Consider the following 22,087-nt stretch of genomic DNA (forward strand, 5'->3'; position numbering starts at 1 on the left):
TCTTGCCAATCTAATTCCTGAATGATTTCAAGTTTGTGAACTGAAATTCTGGGCATTTTGAGCACATTATATCAAAGTGAATCATTATGCAGGAGCTCATCTTAGAAATTCTCAAAAAAACGGTCTTTTAAGTTATTTCGTAAGTTGGTAAATGAAGTTAAATTCATATGATACTCTCCACATCATTTTTTCATTGAATTAGAGTTATCATTTATCTGAAGGTAGACAGCTTTTCAGGGAAAAATAAAATTGAGATACTGCTATCATTGTCCTAGAGTAAATGCTGTGTTTTATTAAATGCCCTCATAGATTCACCTTCCTGTATACATTGTTCTTAAGTTAATAGACAGGCCTACGAACTCACCTGATAGTCATTTATTTCTAGGAAACAAACTATACGTATTATGACACAGCTTTTTACAACATTAAAAATGAATAGGCTATATGACTGAAGGGTTAAATAAAAGAGTCATAAAAAATTTAAAAACTCATAAAAATTTATTGATTCCAAATCACAATTCATTCAGAATATTCTTCTGTTTGACAATGACTGGAATTCATTACATACTAAAAATAACGCCATATTTACGTACGTATAAATTCATTCTCCCAGTAAGAGCTAATCTTCCCTTCAGAAGATTTCCCACATATTCACAGTACCTAATATCACAGAATACCCATATTTGGCCTAAGTGTCTCTGAATCGTAGCATTACAAGATGGAAGTTCATTGTGTCTGATAATTTGATTGAGTTTTGTCCAAATGTCTTCCAGAGTTTGGTTGTTACAAATAGTGTGCTCTATAGTCCATCTTCCCCTATAAAGTGAATGCAAATTCAGTGCCTTTAAACTATCTTGCAGTTTTTTAGACAAAGGAAAAATATTTTCAGTGCAATTACTGTTGGGAAGTGAAACACTCCAAAACCTCTTCTTGTGTTGTCTTCCCTTTTCTGATCGTGTATTTAGATTTCCAGAATTAGCCTGTTCATTCAGTGCGTATGGCCAGATTAAGTGCTTTTTTTTTTTTAAATTAGGCTGAAATTCCAAAAGATCTATTGTGCAATCATAACTCTGTGATTTAACATCATGTTCTGAAATGGTTAAGTAGAGTTTCACATCTTCAGCTGCCTCTTCAGAAATCAGAGGTGGTGATCTTTTAGGTTTGAGTGGAAGTCTGGACCCATCATGAGGAAACCAAGGAATAAATCTTGATAGTGGACGTGTAGGAAAGTCTTGAAGTGCTTTCTCTGCAATTTTTGGCAGTTGTGTGGGATCACTCTCATATGGTCGATAATGTAATATTACTTCTGTAGTCATTCTGCAGTAATCCAGTCACTCTTAATGAAGAGAAAATTTCTTAGACGTGCTCCTTAACACTAGAATGTAATTTATAATTATAAGACTTTCTTTCCAAATCAGAGGGAATCAGGACCTAAAGCAGAAGTATTGCAAAGAATAAGGTACGGCAGGGATAACCTACACACAAATAGGGAGAAAAGAAAAAACAAAAACCAATCCCAGTATGGTATTTTATCAAGTGTTGTTGGTAAACGTAAATGTAATCACAAAAGCGGAAACCCTCTGTCCACTAAAATAAGGGATCTGGATTAGATGCCTGGTCAGCCTCAAACTGCTAGTAGTCAACATGTCCAGCTCAACATGCAAATATTTATAAGTATTGTTATTAATATATTAGGTAATAATCTTAAGACTATAGCAGAAACAAAGGGTAAATTATCCATTCTTAGAATATCATATTCATTTGAAGATAACAAAAATGTACTAATACTTAAAACTTCGAGACCTCCATTGAGGAAAATGAAACTCATTGATTTTTAATACCTTGAAAAAACAGATCATTTTATAATTTAAAATGATATGAATTTTACCAAACACATAGACATAATACTTAATGATCTTTCATTCCCAATACTAGGCACTAATAACATGAAAACAGTTAAATTTTGCAGTTTAACCAGGCTAGGAACTGGTTTTGCTAAAAGCGTCCTTGTATAAATGGGGCACTTTCACAGTATCAAGATGTTAGTACCATGGCTCCCGAATTCCAATTCGGAGGAGGAACAAGAAGGCTAGACCTTATTATTTTTTTCCTCTTAGAACAAAGAAGTCTTCATGTTGCCCCAAATTGGGTCACTGATAGTATGTTCCAGCATACAGTCAGGCTTCCAAAGCTGCATGACCCAAAACGCAAGCTCTTTCAAACTCTCGTTACTATAGAAAAAAATGAGACGTTGTATCTCTTCTCCCCCAAATCATTAGAGAACTTCTTGAAGGCACTCTCCCACTACTAGAATGGCCATAGGTGGGGACTACTGTCGTGATGTCATAATACTCATTTGATCACTGATTCTGAAGAGTCAGAAGTAATTAATTTCATCATGATTCTTTTCGCCTACTGTTAATGTGCGGTGACTGATTGAACAACTTAAATTTATAAATGGTGTGATTCTTAAGGCCTGTAATTTTTAATATGAATCTAAACATAGCATATTCTTTTCTTCTTTATGTTTATTTCTGAGAGAGACAGAATGTGAGTGGGGGAGGGCCTGAGAGAGGGAGACAAAGAAAGAATCCAAAGCAGGCTCCAGGCTCTGAGCTGTCAGCACATGAGATCATGACCTGAACTGAAGTTGGACACTTAACCGAATGAGCCACCCAGGCACCCGTAAACATAAAAATTTGGTTAATTGTTTTTTATTTATTTCTGAGAGAGAGAGAGACAGAGAGACAAGGAAAGAGCATCAGCAGGGGAGGGTCAGAGAGAGGGGGAGACACAGAATCTGAAACAGGCTCCAGGCTCTGAGCTGGCTGTAAGCACAAAGCCCGAAGCGGGGCTCAAACCCATGAACCGTGAGACCATGACCTGAGCTGAAGTTGGACACTTAACCAACTGAGCCACCCAGGCACCCCCTCATTTATTTATTTTTTAATATTTATGCATTTTTGAGAGTGAGAGAGACAGAGTGTGAGCAGGGGAGGGGCAGAGAGATAGGGAGACAAAGAATCTGAAGCAGGCTCCAGGCTCCCAGCTGTCAGCAGAGAGTCTGATGCAAGGCTGGAAATCAAGGACTGTGAGATCATGACCTGAGCTGAAGTCAAATGCTTAACTGACTGAGCCACCCAGGCACCCTTAAACATAGCATATTCTTAAAACAATAATGCTTTCATTTTTTTCCTTTCCTCTTCCTTTTATTTTCACATTTTAAGATATGGCATTGAGAATTATTTTATTTTTGTTTGAAATTATTCAGTGTTGTACTCTGAGGATGATGAAGTTGTGACAGCTCAATTTTTTACACATATAAGAAAGTAAACTTAAATGATCATATAAGTTGATATACTTGTCATCCAGCAATCAGTACAATTAAACTGGTCAAAATTCTTTAATAAACTTTATGATTTTATTTTTTTTAGGTAATCTTTATACTCAATGTTGGGCTTGAACTTGAAATCAAGAGTTGTATGCTCCATTGACTGAGCTAGCCAAGTGCCGCAAAACTTGTGAAAACTCTTGATTAACAAGGGGGAATAACGGTACTGGAGAGCTTTAATAAAGCCAAAACTATCTGTAAATTTCAAAGCACTTGTCCTTTTAGGCTGCTAAAATACTCTTTCCTAGGTTATCTTCTGTTTCAGAAAATAAAGAATAATAGAAAACTACAGATTCCCAATGGCAGTTAGCTTCCCTATCACTGGAATTTAACTGTATTTAAAATAGCTTCCAATTTGCATAAAATCAAACCTAACAGCTAACATAAGTGTTCCAATTTCCCATCAAAGTAGTTGGTGAGATAAATATTCTCTGAAAATGCAGTTTCCAACATTAGGAGGCAACATGTAGTTAAGGCCTTGCGGAAATACTGCTTTTAATCACTAGTTTTGTGATCTTGAAAAAGTTTCTTAAATTTATGAAAGATATTAAGTAATATCTATTCTACATGCTTGATATGGGATTAAGAAAGAACATGACAGTTTTTTTTCCTTTTTCTCCAGAAAGAACCCCTTTCAGTCTAATTTATTTGCTCAGGCTAAGCTTATAGGTCCTATTGCTATATTAGTATTTCTGTTTTTTAGTTCTATAGTCAGAGACAGATCTATTAAACAGAGCTATCAGTATATGATTTTATGTTACAAATGAGACTGATAAGCTTGTGGAATGTTTGATGATTACATCATAACTGGGAACAGATAATTATCCCTCAAAATGGATGCCAAAGGGAGGTAAGTGCAATTCAACTGAATTCAAATGTCTATGGAACCTCTTCACGGCTCAGTTGAACAAGTTATTGGAAACCATCCAGTAGAGCATCCAAGAAATAAGTGCATTTGTATAAGTAGAAAATAGATGAAATAAGGCTGAAAGCATTTTAAATAAAAGGTTTTCAGAAAACAATAATTCCAGAAAAACCCTGCCCTTTTGGTTTTCCCTAAGTAATGATACAATTACATCATCAACCTTTATTTATTTTTTTTGCTTTGTACAGAAAACGAAAATTGGCATAAATTTTCCCACATCCACACCACTTTGAAGTAAACTGCAGTACGTTATAACAAATCTATACGTTGTTGTACTGTTTCAAAACCCTTGGCAATGCTAAAACTAGATCAATTTTGCAGATCAAACTGAAGCCTGGTAACTTCGTCAGTGGCACAAGAAGACACAGGAGACAAGGAAAAGCCACTAAAGATGCTTACTGTACATCATCTTGGGTCACAGGGCTCTTAGCTTCTCTGACTAAAACCGGTCTGGTTACTGCAGCAGCATATAACACAGTGACATTATAGGAATATCTATTACATTCTAGAAGAATGCAATAGAAGTCTCTCAAACCTAAAAAGCAAAGAAAAATTGCTTCCTTCCGCTCGGCGCCAAAGAACAAAGCAAGAACGCAGGCACTAATGGTCTTTAAGGACGAGGCCGACATCCCCGGGACCAGGCCTGGGTGGCAAAGGCTTCGAGAACTAGCGAGAGAAAAGAAAACAGAGTAGTCGGGTTCGTAAAGTTTACCTTTCAGGGCCAGCAGGTGCTCCTGTTTGGGGGGATTCACTTCCATTTTGACCGGCACTTTCGACCCACTGCCTACGGCAGCTGAAGAGGTTCAACGCAGCCCGGAAGAAAACAGTGCAACGTACGTTCGGGAAGATCAAGTGCACACCCAACAGTTTCTGCTGGTGGTGCCTTAAATTTTCTTCTTACCACGTCCTTTACGTACTCAACAGCTTCTTTTCACCAAAGCCATATCTTGCTTCTTGGAGATTTATACATAAAATACTTTTCTGTTTTCCAGCCACGATCACACATCGCGTCTTCAGGAAACCACTCCTCGCTGACAGTACAGGGCCCCACAAATACCTACAAGGCGGAGTAGGAGGAAAAAAAAAACAAAACCCAAAACTAGTATGGCATCCTGGGATTTGTAGTTTAAACAAAAACCAAACTGCATGCAGGGAGATGTAGTCTCCCGTAGTCCTCACGTCTAGTCTCCAATTAGGAAGCGATCGTTTCTAAAACGGGAGTTTCACTCCAAAACGTTACTTCTTGCTTTATCCTTTCTTTTTTTCTTTAATTTATTCATTCCATAAGCTGCAGTCTCCTAAATAACAGCGATAAAAACAGCAAAGCGTTTATACACACGGATAGGCTTCCCAAGAGCTAGTGACTGGCAGGGGGAGGAGCTCTGAGGTCAGCTCAGCAGAGCCCCGCGTCGTACTGCGCCTGTGCGACAGCGGCGAGCGCCGAGGCCTCTGGGTAGATGGTTCTACCCCCGCCCCTTAGTTGAAGGCCGAGACGGCTGCTTCTGCGGCACCGCTCCTCCTAGGATGGCTACCCTGGTTGTAAACAAGCCTGGAGCGGGACTAGACGGTGGCCGTCAGGGCAGCCGGGGGACGGCCGTGGTGAAGGTGAGGGACCTTGCGTGCTCCGTTCTCCACCTTCGGCCTCCCTTCGGTTTATCCTTGAGATCTGGCGGCGGCGCCCCGGCCGTCTTCGGGCAGGATGCGCGGCCTTTGCGCCCCTCTCTGCTTTACATGCCTTGCCCCCCACCCCCCAATTTAAAAAAAAAAAAAAATTTTTTTTTTTAAATATCTGCGGGCTTGAGGTTGCCTGGTGTTCTGTTCATACCAGTTCTCTGCTTGACGTCGCCGATGGGGACGTTTATGAAAAAGAGCTTGTGGGCCCGTGAGACTGACTTCGGCCGGTCTTTCCCTAGATCCTCTGCTGTTAGTCATGTTCAACAGGCGTTGGCTTATTTTTATTAAATTGAGCCATTATTGTCGCTAGGTGCTATGTTAAGTATTGTAGCTCGTTAATATCTACTTATAGGGTATATGATAATTACCATTAAACAGGTGATGACACTCAGGTTTGGGTTAACACAGTATGTGATGGAGCCAGGGCTGACTGCATTTAATGTCTTATTTTCATTATCGCACTAATTCTAAAACCAGGCGTGTATTACTGGTTGATCTGTCCCCCTCCTGTCTTGGTAGTACAGTCTTTCAGCACTTGCGAAGTCTCCCAGTAGCAGCATGGCTGGGCATTACCGTTAAGGTATACCAGTTACCTATGCTTGAGGTTTAAAATTACACTATGCTTAAATGCTTCAAGATGCATTGGCTAAAAAATGAGTTGAATTATGTGGAATTCACGTTTCCCTTTCACTATATAGGTGTGGAAAGATATGGAAAGAAGCGATCTCAGTCGTTTGTAGAAAACTTTCAGGATTATAGTAATCTCAGTCATTGTTATTTCTCATTAGTGGCTACATATTAGAATAACAGGATTTAAAAGAAAAAAAAAACACCCTAATGCACTCTTCCTCCCCCAGTTCTGATTAACCTGACATAAGTATATTTTTCTACATTTCCAGAAGTGATTTGAATGTGCAACTAGGGTTGAGAACTACTGTAGCAGATAATAGCTGATGTTCTTTTAAGATCTTGGATAATAGGCACCAATAATTTCTCACCGAATGTTGGTTTTAGATGACAACAAATGATAAATTTCTGGTTACAAGTATATTAACAATCAATATTGGTGGATTTTGATTCATCTCACCTTTATATTATTAATGAAGTTATTCTGAAGGTACACAGCATATCTGAGATACAGAGGGAGCCCTGTTAGGCATGTTGTATGGTTGAGCATTTATTTATTGATTTGTGCTTTAAGTAGGGAATACCTCAGGATTATTTTGTGAATTAACTTGAATCAATAAGTTGTAGTTAGAATGGATATTATTACTGTATATACCTTTCTTTGTTACCCTAGTTGCCTTAAAATCTCAAAAATTTACTAACATCTGATAAAACTCAAATTTATTACAGCATAGAGTTTGATATGTTAGAGTTTCTCTTTGTTCATTTTTATTATTTTTTTAATATTTAATCAGTTTTGAGAGAGAGTGTGTATGGGGGAGGGGCAAACACAGAGTAGGACAGAGGATCTTAAGTGGGCTGCACAGCAAGCCCAATGCAGGGTGGGCTCCAGCTCACAAACAGATCATGACCTGAACTGAAGTCGGACATTTAACTGACTGGACCACCCAGGTACCCCTCATTTTTATCTTTATATGTAAAATGTGCCTGAGCCGTGCAGTAGGATAGTCCTTTTTGGCAAGATCTTTATGCTGTAATTTGTAGGGAGTATGGTGGCATAAGTTAAAAAACCAAACAAACTCATTGTCATTTTCATAGACAAAAGCAGAAAGTATTCATTGGAAGGTGAAAGTTGAAGTATATAATGCTAATAAGTAAAATGACTTGTTTAATGACCAAGTTGATAATGGCGTGGTTTTTTCATTAGAAATCTCAAAGATAAAAATCTGATATTCTTGAATTACATTCAAAAAAGGGAAAAAAGGAACCAGGAAAATTTCTTTGGACGAACAAGTCTTCTTAGCACTTCTAAAATATGGTTTGATTTATTAAAATTTGATTTACATGTAGCAAGTTTGAAGCTCTCCTTGGCATATTTGTGAAGTTTATAAAATTAAGGGCTTTTTTCTTATCTAGGACTTAATTTCTTGGGCTATTAGCCACATTTCCTCATGATAAATATTGAAGAAAGAATTTCTTACTCTCTTGTTACTGAGTTGATGTGAAATAATCTAATCACTGTGTTTTGGACCCATGTTTGGTTTATAAATCAGTGGTGTGTTACTAGTGCTTTTTTGAAAAAAAAATCTCTGGTAGAAACTTAAGTTTTTTTTTATCTTGTGTAATTATGGGGTCATAGATATAAGGTATGAATGGACTAAGTAAAATTTAATAGCAAGAAATTTATTAAAAAATGTTGCATTTATTTTATATCTAATTGTGTTGTATCTTTTCTGTATTTGATTGAATTTGATACTTAAGTGAGGATGTTTAAATAAAAATTCTTTACTGCCTTGTTTAAAGGTAGAATAAATTTAAGTGTGTGTATATAATATAATTTATGTGTAACTGTTCCCAGTTATTTCTCTTCTTGATAGGGAACCACTATTGTAGTGTAATTAGTTTCCTGTATCGCCTGCCTGAAAGATAGTATGCCTGTATAAAAATATATGTAAATATATGCTTTTTCTCTCCACAGTTTTATGTAATAGGTATATTCTATGTATCATTTTTTGCTTTGTTTTATTTATAACAAATCATTGTGTTCATAAAAACTTCCTCTTTCTCCATAGACTGCATAGTTTGCAGTATATGAATATACTATATTTTCTAGTCTGTATTGGTATATATTTACTTTGTTTCTAATCTTTTGCAAATGCAAATAGTGCTGTAAGGAATAACACAGAGACTACTTCACACATGCGTAATATATTTGTAGGAGATATTCCTGGAAATACAATTACTAAGCTATGTAGGGGTGCCTGGGTGACTTAGTCGCCTAAGTGTCTGACTTCAGCTCAGGTTAGGATCACACAGTTCATGAGTTTGAGCCCTGTTTTGGGGTCTCTACTCTCACCACTTAGCCTGGAGCCTGCTTCAGATCCTCTGTCCTCTTCCTTCCCTCACCCCTCCCCCACTCTCTTTCATTCTCTGTCTCAAAAATAAACATTAAAAAATTTAAAAAAGAAGAATTACTAAGGTAGGTAAACTTTTAATAGGTATTACCAAATTGGTTTTCATAAAGCCTATATATTAGTCAGTGAGCATTTCACAGCACTCACCAACATATAAGAATATTTTCTTTCCAGGGTGCCTAGGTAGCTCATTCAGTTGAGCATCCCACTTTTGATATTGGCTCAGGTCATGATCCTGGGATCATGGGATCCAGCCCCATGTCGAGCTCTGTGCTTAGTGTGGAGCCTGTTTGAGATATTCTCTCTCTCTTTCTCTCTCCCTCCTTTCCCTCCCTCTCCCTCCCCCCTCCCCATATCTCTCTTTCTCTCTCTGCTCCTCTCCCCTGCTAGTGCACCCTCTCTTAAAAAAAAAAAAAAAAAGAATACCTGCTTTCCCACCCTTTCACCTGCACAACACAGGGTTATCAACCTGTTTGATCTCATCTGAAAACAGTATATTGGTTTTAAGTTTAATTGCATTTCAAAGTTTTTTTAATGGGATTGGACATCTTTTCATATATTTAAAGAGCTGTTTTCATGTCTTTCTGTGAACTATGTGTTACACTTAAGACTCTTGAACCATACTGGGATACAAGCCAATTATAAAGTATGAATTTACAGTGAAAAATGTTCGTATTTCATGCACTTAGTCCCAATTAATTACAGAGCTAATATTTTTAATATATTAAGTGTGATTTCCACTAAGCATTTTCTGATTTTGACCTTTCATTGTTTAATTATTGGGGGATAGTGGTTGGGCTGAACTATTTAAAACAATTTTTTTAAGTTTATTTATTTATTTTGAGATAAGAGAAAGCACAAATGGGGGAGGGGTAGAGAAAGCGGGAGAACGAGAGTCCCAAGCAGGCCCTGTACTGTCAGTACAGAGCCTGATGCAGAGCTTGAACTCAAGAACCATGAGATCCTGACCTGAGCCAAAGTTGGATGTTTAACCTACTGAGCCACCTAGGTGGCTCCCCTCTTTTTAAAAATTCTTATTTTGTCAGATTATTTATATAAGCACACCAGTGGTTGGTTGTTTGGAATGCCCTGTTTCTGAGGGCTTTTTGGTCTAAGAGGGAAAGGCAGGCTGAAAAGCCACTTTAATGGAATTAAAGTGCTTTGGGTGCTTTGGGTGTTAAGATAAATACTTATCCATGGTGCATGATGGCCCAAGGGATAGTGTGCTCATTTAATTTGGACTGAGCTGTTTCGGTAGACTGAGAGATAAAGTTGTTTAGAAACTTGTTAGTTTATTAATGTTAAAATGTCTGTTTAACTATTTCCTTACCATAAAGAAAGAGGCAAAAACAGTTTGTCCTGTTCTAAGAACTACATATTATTTGATACAGTTTGAGAACAGTGTGAAGGGGGTTGCAGGGAAGCAATAGACAGAGGCCAGATTGTAGTAGGCCATGGATGGCAGACATAGGAGTTTGTGGAATAATTATTCAATGTGGGCATTTTTAAAAAATAAATTAAAATTATGAAACACTTCAGATATATTGGGAAGTAACGGTACTAACAGTACTTCATTAATAAAAATATAGTTTGTTGACTTAATTATAAAACAAACTCATGCTCTTGGGACTCAGAATAAGCTGATTCTTGTTGCCTTTACTTTGATTGTATGGCCTTGGGCAAGTCATGTGCCTGTAACGAACTATGTAGGCAAAATATTTTCTAACCAAGCGGCATTATTTATTAACTAAGAACAAGGAATTTAAATTTGTCTTAACTGATTGATTGTCTTTACATTATATAATGTAAACAAATACTAAAAGATACTTGAAACCTATAGTCTTTTCTGAACAGGTTCTTTATTATTTATAAAGGTTGTCACCCTAGTTCATATTTCAAATTATTTTTATTAAAATTAATGATGGTTTTTTGGAGGCTAGGTAATTTCAGAGAAATTGTTTAAGAACCCAACTTTGGTGGAATTATATAGTATACAGATTCAGATATAATGAATCAAGTCATAAGTTTCAAGAGATAAAGATGATATTAATTTACATTATTTGCGTCCCTAATACTTCACATTTCAAGGAGATTTCATTATGTTATAGTTTTGGTAGGGTCTGTTAGATGATGTGCTAAAAATATGATTGAAGGTTTTACATCTAGAATGTTTTTTTCATGAAGAAATAAAGTCACTTAGATTAATCTAATATATTAGATCAAGGGTTTCTTTTAGCCTAAAGTATGTGTAGTTTTAAAATCATTTAAAGAGCACATATTTCCTTGTCAATTATAGGTGCTGGAGTGTGGAGTTTGTGAAGATGTCTTTTCTTTGCAAGGAGACAAAGTTCCTCGCCTTCTGCTTTGTGGCCACACAGTCTGCCATGACTGTCTTACCCGCCTGCCTCTTCATGGAAGAGCAATCCGTTGTCCTTTTGATCGACAAGTAACAGATCTGGGTAGGAAAATATATTGTATTTAAGATTGAAAATTGTTTGGTTTCTCTGTGTTAAAAGGAGTTTGTATAGTCATTGATTACTGTAGGGTTCTAGGTTAGATGAGAAGTATGGAAAAGTATTATCTTCAGTTACTTAGAGGAGTTATTTTAGGTTGAATGTATATTTTATACAGTGGTTTTCAAACACGAATCTTAACTAATTTGTAGTTATGAAATCTAATTGGTTGTGAACAGGCTTTCTTTTTTTTTTTACAAATAGTTTATTGTCATATTAGTTTCCACATAACACTCNAACAGGCTTTCTAAAGGAAGAAACGAAACAAAAAATGTGTGTTGCACACTGTGAGAGTGAATATTGGCGTATGTAAGTTTTGTTTCAGATAAAGGCTACATAACTATAGATAACTACACACACACACACACACACACCCCCACACACACACGTGTGGAAGTTATCTTGTGTTGCAAGGGAAAATGTATTTTTTACTGGATGTTTCTGTAAAAAGTATTTCAAAGCACTTGTTTTAACATAGGTAGTTAAAGTCAGTGACAAACTAGTATTTATAAAGTTAAATGGTAGAAAAATAGTAGAACTTTAAAGTATGTTTTATTTAGAATGCTGAGGAGTTGGAGCGCCTGGGTGACTCAGTCAGTTAGGCATCCCACTCTTGATTTCAGCTCAGGTCATGTTCTCACATTTTGTGGAATCGAGCCCTGCATTGGCCTCTGGGCTGACAGTACGGAGCCTGCTTGGGTTTCTCTCCCTCCCTCTCTCTCTCTTATCCTTCTGTCCTTGCTCACCCACACTTTCTCTGTGTCTCTCAAATATAAATAAATAAACTTAAAAAAAAAAAGAATGCTGAGGTTTTTAAGAAATTGTTTATTTTGAGAGAAAGCATGATTAGGGGAAGGGCAGAAAGAGGGAAGGAGAGAATCCCAAGCAAGCTCTGTGCCATCAGTGCAGAGCGCTGCTTGGGGCTGGATCTCAAAAACCATGAGATCATGACCTGAGCTGAAGTCAAGAGTGGGATGCTTAGTTGACCCAGGCACCTAAGGAGTTTCTGTGTTTTAAAGAAAATTTTAAAAAGACAGTAGTCTAGCCTAAAAAGAAATTAGGGAAAATTTGAATTTTGAAAATTTACACATTATTAATGATATTAATGATTAAAATATATGGGAAATTACTATTAAGGTATGAGGTAAAATTAATATGTCATTTTGTTAGATTCAGTTTTTATTTTTATATTTGTTTTAGGAGATTCAGGTGTTTGGGGGTTGAAAAAAAATTTTGCTTTATTGGAGCTTTTGGAACGCCTGCAGAATGGACATATTGGTCAATATGGAGTTGCAGAAGAAGCCATTGGGATCTCTGGAGAGGTATTGACTGAATTTGTTATTATGAGCCTGAATTTTTTCTTTTATTTTAAAATATAAACATAATCTTACTTCACTTGCTCCAGCAGATAGTAATCCAGAAACACACCTTTTCATTACATTACGGTTTTATAGGAAATAATATTCCCAACTGAATAGAAAGTAAAGTTTGAATTCTCTGAAAATATTATACCCAAAGTATGTTTTATGTGTAAACTTATCTCCTTATTATAATTCAGTTCTATCCAAGGATAAAGTCAGAATAAGAAGGTTATGGAACAGTAAGATAGAAGTGGAAACTACATTAAACCAGAGGATGCAAAAGTGAATCAACAGTAAACAGTGTAGCACAAAAAAAGATGGAGGAATTCCATCAAAGAGGCCATTCAGTGTAGAGGCCAGATGCCTTAAAGATAGCAGTAGCGCCTGAGGAAATTACGACTATATATATCTTCATGAAAAGTTTAAATGTGTAAATACACTCTATTTATCCAACAGGCTGGTCATCCAGTAAATATTAGGATACAGCCCATTAACACAGGTTAAAATACAGTTTTTACACTTACTTGTTTACATAGCTCATATACTGTCTTGGATATAAGAATATTTGTAGTAAATAACAGGTAACAATTTTGGTGATCAACTTTAAAGCCATAGGTTTAGAATCAAGGAAACAAATGTCAGATTGATTTCTACTTTTATTGGTCACGGTTTCTTTATGTAAAGTGAATCACTGAAGTGAATTTCAAACTGGAGCACTGTTTCCTAAAATTTTTACACCTCTTTCACATGCTGTATCTTTTATCTTTCAAAAGACATTAGAATATTATCTAATGTTGTTCTTGTAAATTATTTGTCATGTCTAAAAAATAGAAGACATGAATTTTTTATTTTACTTGTATGTGTTACTCATAATTGCAAACAAAACACATTTTTTTAAAACTTTTTTTATGTCTTTATTTTATTTTGAGAGAGACAGAGCGTGAGCGGGGGAGGGGCAGAGAGGGAGGGAGACCCAGAATCTGAAGCAGGCTCCAGACTCTGAGCTGTCAGCACAGTGCCTGACGCGAGGCGTGAACCCACAGACCGTGAGATCATGACCTGAGCTGAAGTTGGATGCTTAACCAACTGAGCCACCCAGGCATCCCAAACAAAACACATTTAACTTTGGGTTCCTTTTTTAATTTAATATGATAATTAATGATACCATTGTTTTTTTTTTTAATTTTTATTTCTGGAATAATTGATGCCAAATTGCTCTCAGTTATGGCCTTTTAATATTAGGCATAAGTTTTCAAAGCATTCTTGATTATCTGTTATATAAAGTTATTCAGGTCAAAATGCTTTTTTAGTAATTCATGAAAATGAGAAATGATATTAAGAGCTTAAATATAACATAGGTTTTTTTTTTTTTTTTTTTTTTTTTCTAACTAGCTTAAATTAGTGCTTTTCCAGCCAGGATTATGCAGTGAATGCACCTATGAAGTTTTAGAAAAAAATACACAGGTTAGGCCTCATCTACAACCTATTGGAATTTCATAGGTTAAAGTCTGGGCATCTGTGTTTTTAAAAGCTTTGGATCTGATTCTCATGCATGCTTTTGGTTCTTAAAATAGCCTTTGCACTACTCTTCTTCCTCTACGTGACCATGATAAGTGGTATTGAAAGTACTGGGGAGCCTGGCTGGTTCACTTGGTGAAGCATGCAAATCTTGTTCTCAGGGTTATGGTAAGTTTGAGCCCCGTGTTGGATATAGAGATTACTTCAAAATCAAATCTTAAAAAGATTAAAAAATAGAGCACTGGGGATATATTTATTATCAGGCTTCTTTTTTAGTTTTAAAAGATTTCTAAAAAAAAAAGAGATTTCTAGCCTCTAGTTTCAGTTTCTTGCATATAAACTGAGGGATTTCCTAGAAGATATCTTTACACTGACTGTAAGTTGTAAGTCTATGAGGATAGTTTCATTTTTGGCCTCAAATTCATAGCATGGATTGATAATCAGTTTTGGAAATAGCTTCTCACTTACCTGTAGAAATGAATACTTTTGGAGTGTCTGAGTGACTCAGTTGGTTATGCATTGGACTCTAGATGTTGGCTCAGGTCACGATCCCACAGTTCGTGAGATCGAGCTCTGTATAGTGCTCTTCACTGACAGTACAGAGCCTGCTTTAGATTCTCTCCCTTTCTTTCTTTCTGTCTCTCTGCTGATTGTGTCCACATACATGGGCACTCTCTCAAATAAATGAACTATTAAAAACAACAATAACAACAAAATAAATACTTTCTTAGGTGAGTAGTAAATGACATTTTTACTTAATGATTACCAGTATATTTTCATATATAAAGCTGGGTCAGTTAAGAAAATATTATGGAAAAGAAAGGATTATGAGCTTTTATATTTTAAAATTTGTCATGTTGTAATGATGGAGGTTCAGTTTGAAGACATTAATTTTTTGTTTATCAGAGTATCATTCGTTGTGATGAAGATGAAGCTCACGTTGCATCTGTATATTGCACTGTGTGTGCAACTCACTTGTGCTCAGAGTGTTCTCAAGTTACTCATTCTACAAAGACATTAGCAAAGCACAGACGAGTGCCTCTGGCTGATAAACCTCATGAGAAAACCATGTGCTCTCAGCATCAGGTACACGCCATTGAGTTTGTTTGCTTGGAAGAAGGCTGTCAGACTAGTCCACTAATGTGCTGTGTCTGCAAAGAGTATGGAAAACACCAAGGTCACAAGGTATGAATATAATTAGACTGGATGACTCTATCTGGTTTACCAACTTACCATTCATTTCCATTGACTTGGTTCTTTCTGCCAAGTAGGGATTGAAGAAGAGTTCAGTGATGAATGAGTTGAGCTTGGTAGCATGAAAAGAAATGAGAGATTCAATTTCTAAATGTCATAACAGATTTCAGAGTCTTGATAATTCTTTCTTCATTGAAAAATAGCTTTCAGCAGGAAACAAAAGTTCTTTTCTCTGTGTGCATGTTTTCATAATGAACTGGATTGTTTTGACAATTTTTATGTCTTTTGATGGACTAATGTTTATGGTAAAATCATAAAGTGAGTCTCTTGTATTCTTATTTAGCAATAAATGGACTCCCAAATTTTAAATTATTTCTTTGAAGGATAAATATTTTTCAGAAGGTAAATTAGTATTTAGCATCTTGTGCTTTTGTAAATGTGTTACACAAGCCACTTGAGACTGATCCTTTTTATTACTATAGAAATGATTTAAATAGCGTTTTATATTGTTAGTCAATACCATGAGTTCTTTTCTATGATTGTGTTGCATTTTAGCATTCAGTATTGGAACCAGAAGCTAACCAGATCCGAGCATCAATTTTAGATATGGCTCACTGCATACGGACCTTCACTGAGGAAATCTCAGATTATTCCAGAAAATTAGTTGGAATTGTTCAGCACATTGAAGGAGGAGAACAAATAGTGGAAGACGGAATTGGAATGGCCCACACAGAACATGTATGGAATTTTTTTCTTCTTTACCCTCTTACCCTTTGTACTTCTCACCTTTTCATTTTTTTAATTTATTGAGCAGTTACATTGTGGTAGTCCTGCACTAGTCCCTGAAAATAAGTTTTATAAAAAGGCTTTGCCTTCATGGAATTTCTAATCCATCATGAAACAGAGATAGTTTCAATGTGGTAACTATTTTGTAGGGGAAGTACAGGATGCCCTGGCAGTGATAAGAGTGGCAATAATTTAGCTGAGTCAGGGAAGGCTTCCTGGAATATGTGATGTCTAAACTGAAATTTGAAGAAATTTAGTCAGGGAGAAGAGTGGGGTGGGGAATGAGTTGACCCAGAGAGGGAAGCATTGGACATACTATAGAAACAACTCAGTTCACTACACTTGAAACTTTGAATATTGGATGGGACAGGGCAAGAGAAAAGGTTGGAGAGTTAAGGGCCAAATCATGGAGGATCTTATTAGCCATGTTAAAGAGGTTGGACTTAATTTTAAGGGCAGTGATGAGCCACTGAAGAATTAGCATAAGAATGATATAATCAGATTGCATTAAGAAAGATTGTTCTTAGGGGCTCCTGGGTGGCTCGGTTGGTTAGGCATTTGACTCTTGATTTTCTGCTCAGTTCATGACCTTGTGGTTCATGGGATTGAGCCCTTTGTCCAACTCTGCAATGAATGTGGAACCTGCTGAAGATTCTCTCTTTTACTCTGTCTCAAAATAATAATAATATAATAAATAAGTTATTTAAAAATCAAATAAAATACAAAATTTCATTTTTCATTTTCACTAGCTACGTTTCAAATATATTCAAGTACATATAGCTAATGGCTACCGTTTTGGACCACACAGATATAGAATGTATCCATCATCATTGAAGGTTCTATTGGACATTTTGTGGTAGAGTGGAAATACTTTATTCCTTCAGTGAATATTTATGGAACACATAAAATAGCTAGATGCTGTTTTAGCATTGTTATAGCTAAGAAGACACTGCCAAAAAGCTCAGCCTTTGTAGTTTACATTCTAATCTGGAAAAAGGGTCAGTACTCATGGCAAAAGTATGTTAAGTGCTGTGGAGTGTTATAAGGGGTGTTGCTGGATAGTCTTCCTGAGAAAGGGACATTGAGCAAAGACCTAAAGCAGATTAAAAAGGAACCATGCTAATATTTGGGTAAGAATATTCCAGGCAGAGAGAAGAGCAAGTACAAAGGCCCTGAAGTTGGAGTGTGCCTCCTGCACTTAGGAAACTATCTGAGTGCTAGATAGAGTGCTCATTTTGGCAGCACATAAACTAAAATTGAAATGATACAGCAAAGATTAGCATGGTGCCTGTGTGAGGATGACCTACAAATTCATGAAGTATTCATATTTTTAAGGATTAAGAAGTACAGACTTCCACTTATAAGTAATAGAAATGAAAAGTACAGCATAGGGAATATAGTTTGTAATACTGTGATAACATTGTATGATGGCAGACAGTGACTACACTTAGTGTGCTGAGTACCAAATAATGTGTAGAATTGTCATATTATTGTTCACCTGGAACTAATACAACATTGTATGTCAACTATGCTTCAGTTAAAAAACCTGTGAGGTCAAATGCAGCTAGAGTAGAATAATTTAGGAGGGGATAGCAGGCATTGAGATCACAAAGGGTCTTATGGATACTAGCTTTTCTTTCTGCCAGAAATCTTCAAGGTAATCTTATAATTACCTTCTTTACATCTTTGCTCAGATGATGCTTTTTCAGGGAGTCTGTCCTTGAACGCTCCCTGTAAAGGACTTTGACATTTACTCTGAGTGGAATGGGAAGTCATTAGAGTATTGGGGAAAAGAATAGTTATCTTTCTGACTTAATATTTCCTTTTTTTTTTAAAGATGGGCCTTGACATATAGGCTGGAAGATTTTTTTTTTTTTTTTTTTNCCAGGCGCCCCATGACTTAACATTTTAAAGGACTGATCTGGCTGCTAGGTGGAGAACACGCTGTAAAGGGCAGGAGTGGATCTAGTGAAACCAATTAGAGAACTATTTTAATAATCTAGTGAGACACAATAGTGTCATGGATCAGGTTGATAGAGGTGGAGGTAATGAGGCTTGATCAGATTTTGGATATTTTGTTTTGGATATGTTTTGTAGTCAGAATTTGTTGAGGGACTTGTTATGGGATATGAAAGAGAAGTATTAAGGGTGACTCCAGTTTTTTTTGGCTTGAACAATGTGGAGGATGGCATTGCCATTTATTGAGATGGAGGAAACTAGGTTTGGCAGTGCAAGAGACTGAAGGTTAGGTATTCTTGTTTTGCTTGAGATGTTATTTAAAGAGTTGGATGTCCAAAATCTGTGGTTAAGGGGAAAGATCTAGTGTGGAGATAGCAATTATGCAGTTTTTAAGAACATAGATGGTATTTAAATTTTCATTATTTCACACATAAAATATTTGTTATAGTTAAAGGTGTTTAAACCCAATTTTTATTTCCTTAGGTACCAGGCACTGCAGAGAATGCCCGGTCATGTGTCCGAGCTTATTTTTCTGATCTACATGAAACTCTGTGTCGTCAAGAAGAAATGGCTCTAAGTGTTGTTGATGCTCATGTTCGAGAAAAACTGATTTGGCTCAGGCAGCAACAAGAAGATATGACTATTTTATTGTCCCAGGTTTCAACAGCCTGTCTTCATTGTGAAAAGACTTTGCAACAAGTAGGTAGATTGAACATGGTTAGGACATATTTTGAGACTGAGGGTTTATAAGGTTAAGCAGGTAATTATCAGAGGTATACACGAGTCTGTTTTATTAATAAATATTATTATTATATGTTACTGTCTGCATTAATGTTGTGCTTAGGATATGGTCTCTAACCTTGAATTGCTTTACCAACCATATCAGTGTCCTCCACTTCCTGTGCCCTCCCCAGCATAAAACCATGGATTCTAGAAGCTCTTTAATGTCTTGTTACTCTTCAGTCATGCTAAGTCCCTTAACTGTTCTTACCAAGCATGTGCTATTTTTTTCTGCTTGGTAGGCATATCTCTCTTTTCTGATAGTCGAAATTCTTCTTCAAAGTTTAGCTCAAATGTTTGCTCTTCTTTGAAACTCTCGCTTGTTCTTTTTTCTTGGATGCCTTTCTAGCATGTACTACCTATCTCTGCTCTAATTCATTGGTTTTTAACTTTGATATCATAGTAATCCTATGTTTTTTTGATGATTGGGTATCATACGCAATTTGTTTTTACCAGTTTTCAGATGATCTACTTTTTTTTCTTTAATGTTTATCTATTTATTTTTAGAGAAAGTATGCACACATGAATAGAGGGGCAGAAAGAAGGGGGAAAGAGAATCCCAAGGAGGGTCTGCACTGTTAGCACACAGAGTCTGATGTGGGGCTTGATCTCTTGAACCGTGAGATCATGATCTGGGCCAAAATCAAGAGTCGGATGCTTAACCAATGAACCACCCAGGTGCCCTCATATAATATACTTTTAAAATAAATTAGATTTAATGTTATTTGAGCAAAAGTGTCAGGCTTACTCATTTCTATGGGTGATCTAAGGGTAATTATTACAGTAAGAATTCCCAGTAGCTGTAGTGTAACTTATCTTTATTGACATATTGCTAGTAATTGTGTTGATTGCAAATCAACAATCTACTGTTATAAAGCTTTTTCTCTTAAATATCTGATTAGATTTATATGAATGTGGTGAGGCTGTAGCCACAAAAATCTTTAGCTGTTTTTTAGCCCTTATCATGTTGAATTATAATAATTGATGTGTATGCCATTTATTAAATTGCCTTGAGCTTCAGTTCTCTTTTTCTTCCTTTGCCCTGGGATTTTGGGACTGGAATCCTACAAACCTCATATCTGCTTTGCCAGCTGGCATCTTGTTAATTTAGGCTCCATCAATAGGGGACAGGACAGGAAGGCTGGAAAGTAGACTTAGTTTCCTATGGATTCCCATTTACTTGGGGTTACTGTGAATTTCACTGCTCACGAGAAGAGACCACTTGCCTTAGAGACCTGAGCTTATGCTCCACCGGGCCTCTACTGTAAGTTTCTAAGTTCTAATAATTCTAGCATCTGCCTTTTATTCCCCTAGTCCTGAGGGTGATAGCTGCTTCCTACAGTTGCTTCCCACATGATATCTCTGAGTTCTTTTTACCCTTTCAGTTACCTAGTTAATAACTACACCTACTTAGTAGTTCTTCATAGTAAATTCTTTCTTTTTGCATAACTGGTGTGGTTTTTCTCTACTAATTGAATCTGAATGATATAATATGCATTGTTTATCGATCTTGATATTGACTGTATGCATCTTGTTCATCTTTGTATCTAGATAGAAGGAGCTTAATAAATATTTGTTCATTTATGATGGGTAATCAAGCTACCCAGCCAAGTCAGAAATGGATTATATTTAGATCTCATTTACTTGAATATGTAAAAGTATTTTTATATGTATTCTGTTAAAACATATGTTTATAGTTACTAAAATATTTGGAGGTTATTTTACAGTTTCTGAAATATTTTATCAAACTGATGGGTAATTGTTAATGATATGGTATTATTTCACTATGTTAATACAAATGAAGTTTGGGTCTTAGAATCGTTCTTCATATCATCTTTGGTTTTTAAGGTCATAGAACTCTAACCCCAACCAATATTCTTTTTTTTTATTAAAAATATTTTTAAATATTTATTTATTTTTGAGAGTGAGCAAGGGAGGAACAGAGAGAAATGAAGACACAGAACCTGAAACGTGCTATAGGCTCTGAGCTGTCAGGGCTTGAACTCATGAACCATGAGATCATGACCTGAGTCAAAGTTGGGTGCTTAACCAACTGAGCCATCCAGGCACCCTCCCCAACTAATATTCATAAAAGGTCCTACCATAGAGATAAATGAACAGAGGAATGGATGGAACATCAAACATTTAGTATCAATTTTGAGAACAAAACTTAATGATTNAGCTAAGTGGTAAGGATTTGTGTATTCATTTAGCAAATAAGTTTTGAGTGCCTACTGTGTGCCAGATACGTTCTAGATAACGTGAGATATACAGGTAAAGAAGACAAAAAGCTATAATCTTACAGAATTAGCATTCTAGCAAGGAGAAGATAAGATAATAAAGCATAATCATATCTAAATAAGTAAATTATATAGAATTTATGTTAAATTCTATATAAATTTATGTTAAAATAGTGGTAAGAACAAAGGACAAAAGAAAAAGTGTTGGAGTCCAGGAGACTGCATTATTAAGCAGTCAGGGTAAAAATCATTAAGAAAAGGTGAGATTTGAACAAAGCCTCAAAAACAAAAAAGGCCAAGGAGTTTATTTAAGCACTAATATGGGGAAGAATATTTATGCTGAGGAAGCGATTAGAGCAAAAACCCTAGGACACCGGGCTTGCTGTATTTCAGGAACAACAAAAGAGGCCACTGTGGCTGGAATACAGTAAGTGAAGGAGAGAGTAATAGGAGCTATAATCAGAAGTAATACGGAATTATATGTAATGAAGGCTTTGTGGGCCACTGGAATAGAGAAGCCATTGTGAAATTTTGACAAGAACGACTTGATCTTAAAATGATCACTTTGATGTATAAAAAACGGATTAAGGAGGGCAAAGATGGAAGGAAGGAGTTAAAGGAAAGAAGGAGTTAGGAGAATTCCATGTGAGAGAGAATACTGGCTTGGCTAGTGGCAGTGAGAAGTGTCCAGATTCTGGATATCTA

At 36.2% G+C, this 22,087-nt stretch overlaps 3 protein-coding genes and 1 non-coding gene across 10 annotated transcripts in view; 2 read left to right on the plus strand and 2 right to left on the minus strand.

Moving 5' to 3' along the window:
• The window catches only part of TRAPPC13 (trafficking protein particle complex subunit 13), a 40,532-nt gene extending 35,423 nt beyond the window's left edge, over positions 1-5,109 (minus strand). For all 4 annotated transcript variants that reach the window (XM_077773565.1, XM_077773564.1, XM_077773563.1 and 1 more), the window contains exon 1: positions 5,029-5,109. In XM_077773565.1, coding sequence (XP_077629691.1) covers positions 5,029-5,074 — 46 coding nt within the window. In that variant the 5' untranslated portion in view covers positions 5,075-5,109. The remainder of the gene's footprint in view (positions 1-5,028) is intronic.
• On the minus strand, positions 480-5,119 carry SHLD3 (shieldin complex subunit 3). Of its 4 annotated transcripts, none has more exons than XM_077773569.1 (2): positions 5,029-5,119; positions 480-1,375 (listed from the first exon to the last, which is right to left on the minus strand). In XM_077773569.1, exon 2 carries the CDS (start codon positions 1,314-1,316, stop codon positions 561-563), a length of 756 nt encoding a protein of 251 aa, XP_077629695.1. In that variant the 5' UTR covers positions 1,317-1,375; positions 5,029-5,119; the 3' UTR covers positions 480-560. The 4 variants fall into 4 exon arrangements, with proteins under 4 accessions (XP_077629695.1, XP_077629693.1, XP_077629696.1 ...); XM_077773567.1 differs by having other exon boundaries at positions 480-1,431; positions 5,029-5,115; XM_077773570.1 differs by lacking the exon at positions 5,029-5,119 and adding an exon at positions 2,050-2,894.
• Positions 5,120-5,782: 663 nt separating this feature from the next.
• Positions 5,783-22,087, plus strand: part of TRIM23 (tripartite motif containing 23) — a 39,795-nt gene continuing 23,490 nt past the window's right edge. Inside the window, exons 1-6 of the mRNA XM_077773587.1 lie at positions 5,783-5,921; positions 11,328-11,490; positions 12,745-12,866; positions 15,330-15,608; positions 16,173-16,355; positions 18,846-19,061. Coding sequence (XP_077629713.1) covers positions 5,841-5,921; positions 11,328-11,490; positions 12,745-12,866; positions 15,330-15,608; positions 16,173-16,355; positions 18,846-19,061 — 1,044 coding nt within the window. The 5' untranslated portion in view covers positions 5,783-5,840. The remainder of the gene's footprint in view (positions 5,922-11,327; positions 11,491-12,744; positions 12,867-15,329; positions 15,609-16,172; positions 16,356-18,845; positions 19,062-22,087) is intronic.
• Positions 17,630-17,736, plus strand: LOC144239522 (U6 spliceosomal RNA). The gene has a single exon (XR_013337449.1). It is a non-coding gene; the product is annotated as a U6 spliceosomal RNA (small nuclear RNA).

Source organism: Crocuta crocuta, unplaced genomic scaffold (assembly GCF_008692635.1).
Source record: "Crocuta crocuta isolate KB4526 unplaced genomic scaffold, BGI_CrCroc_1.0 scaffold383, whole genome shotgun sequence".
NCBI classification, from domain to species: Eukaryota; Metazoa; Chordata; class Mammalia; order Carnivora; family Hyaenidae; genus Crocuta; species Crocuta crocuta.

Bases quoted from the DNA above. Each gene is read 5' to 3' on its own strand.
- SHLD3 (XM_077773569.1), bottom strand. From the start codon at position 1,316: ATGACTACAGAAGTAATATTACATTATCGACCATATGAGAGTGATCCC.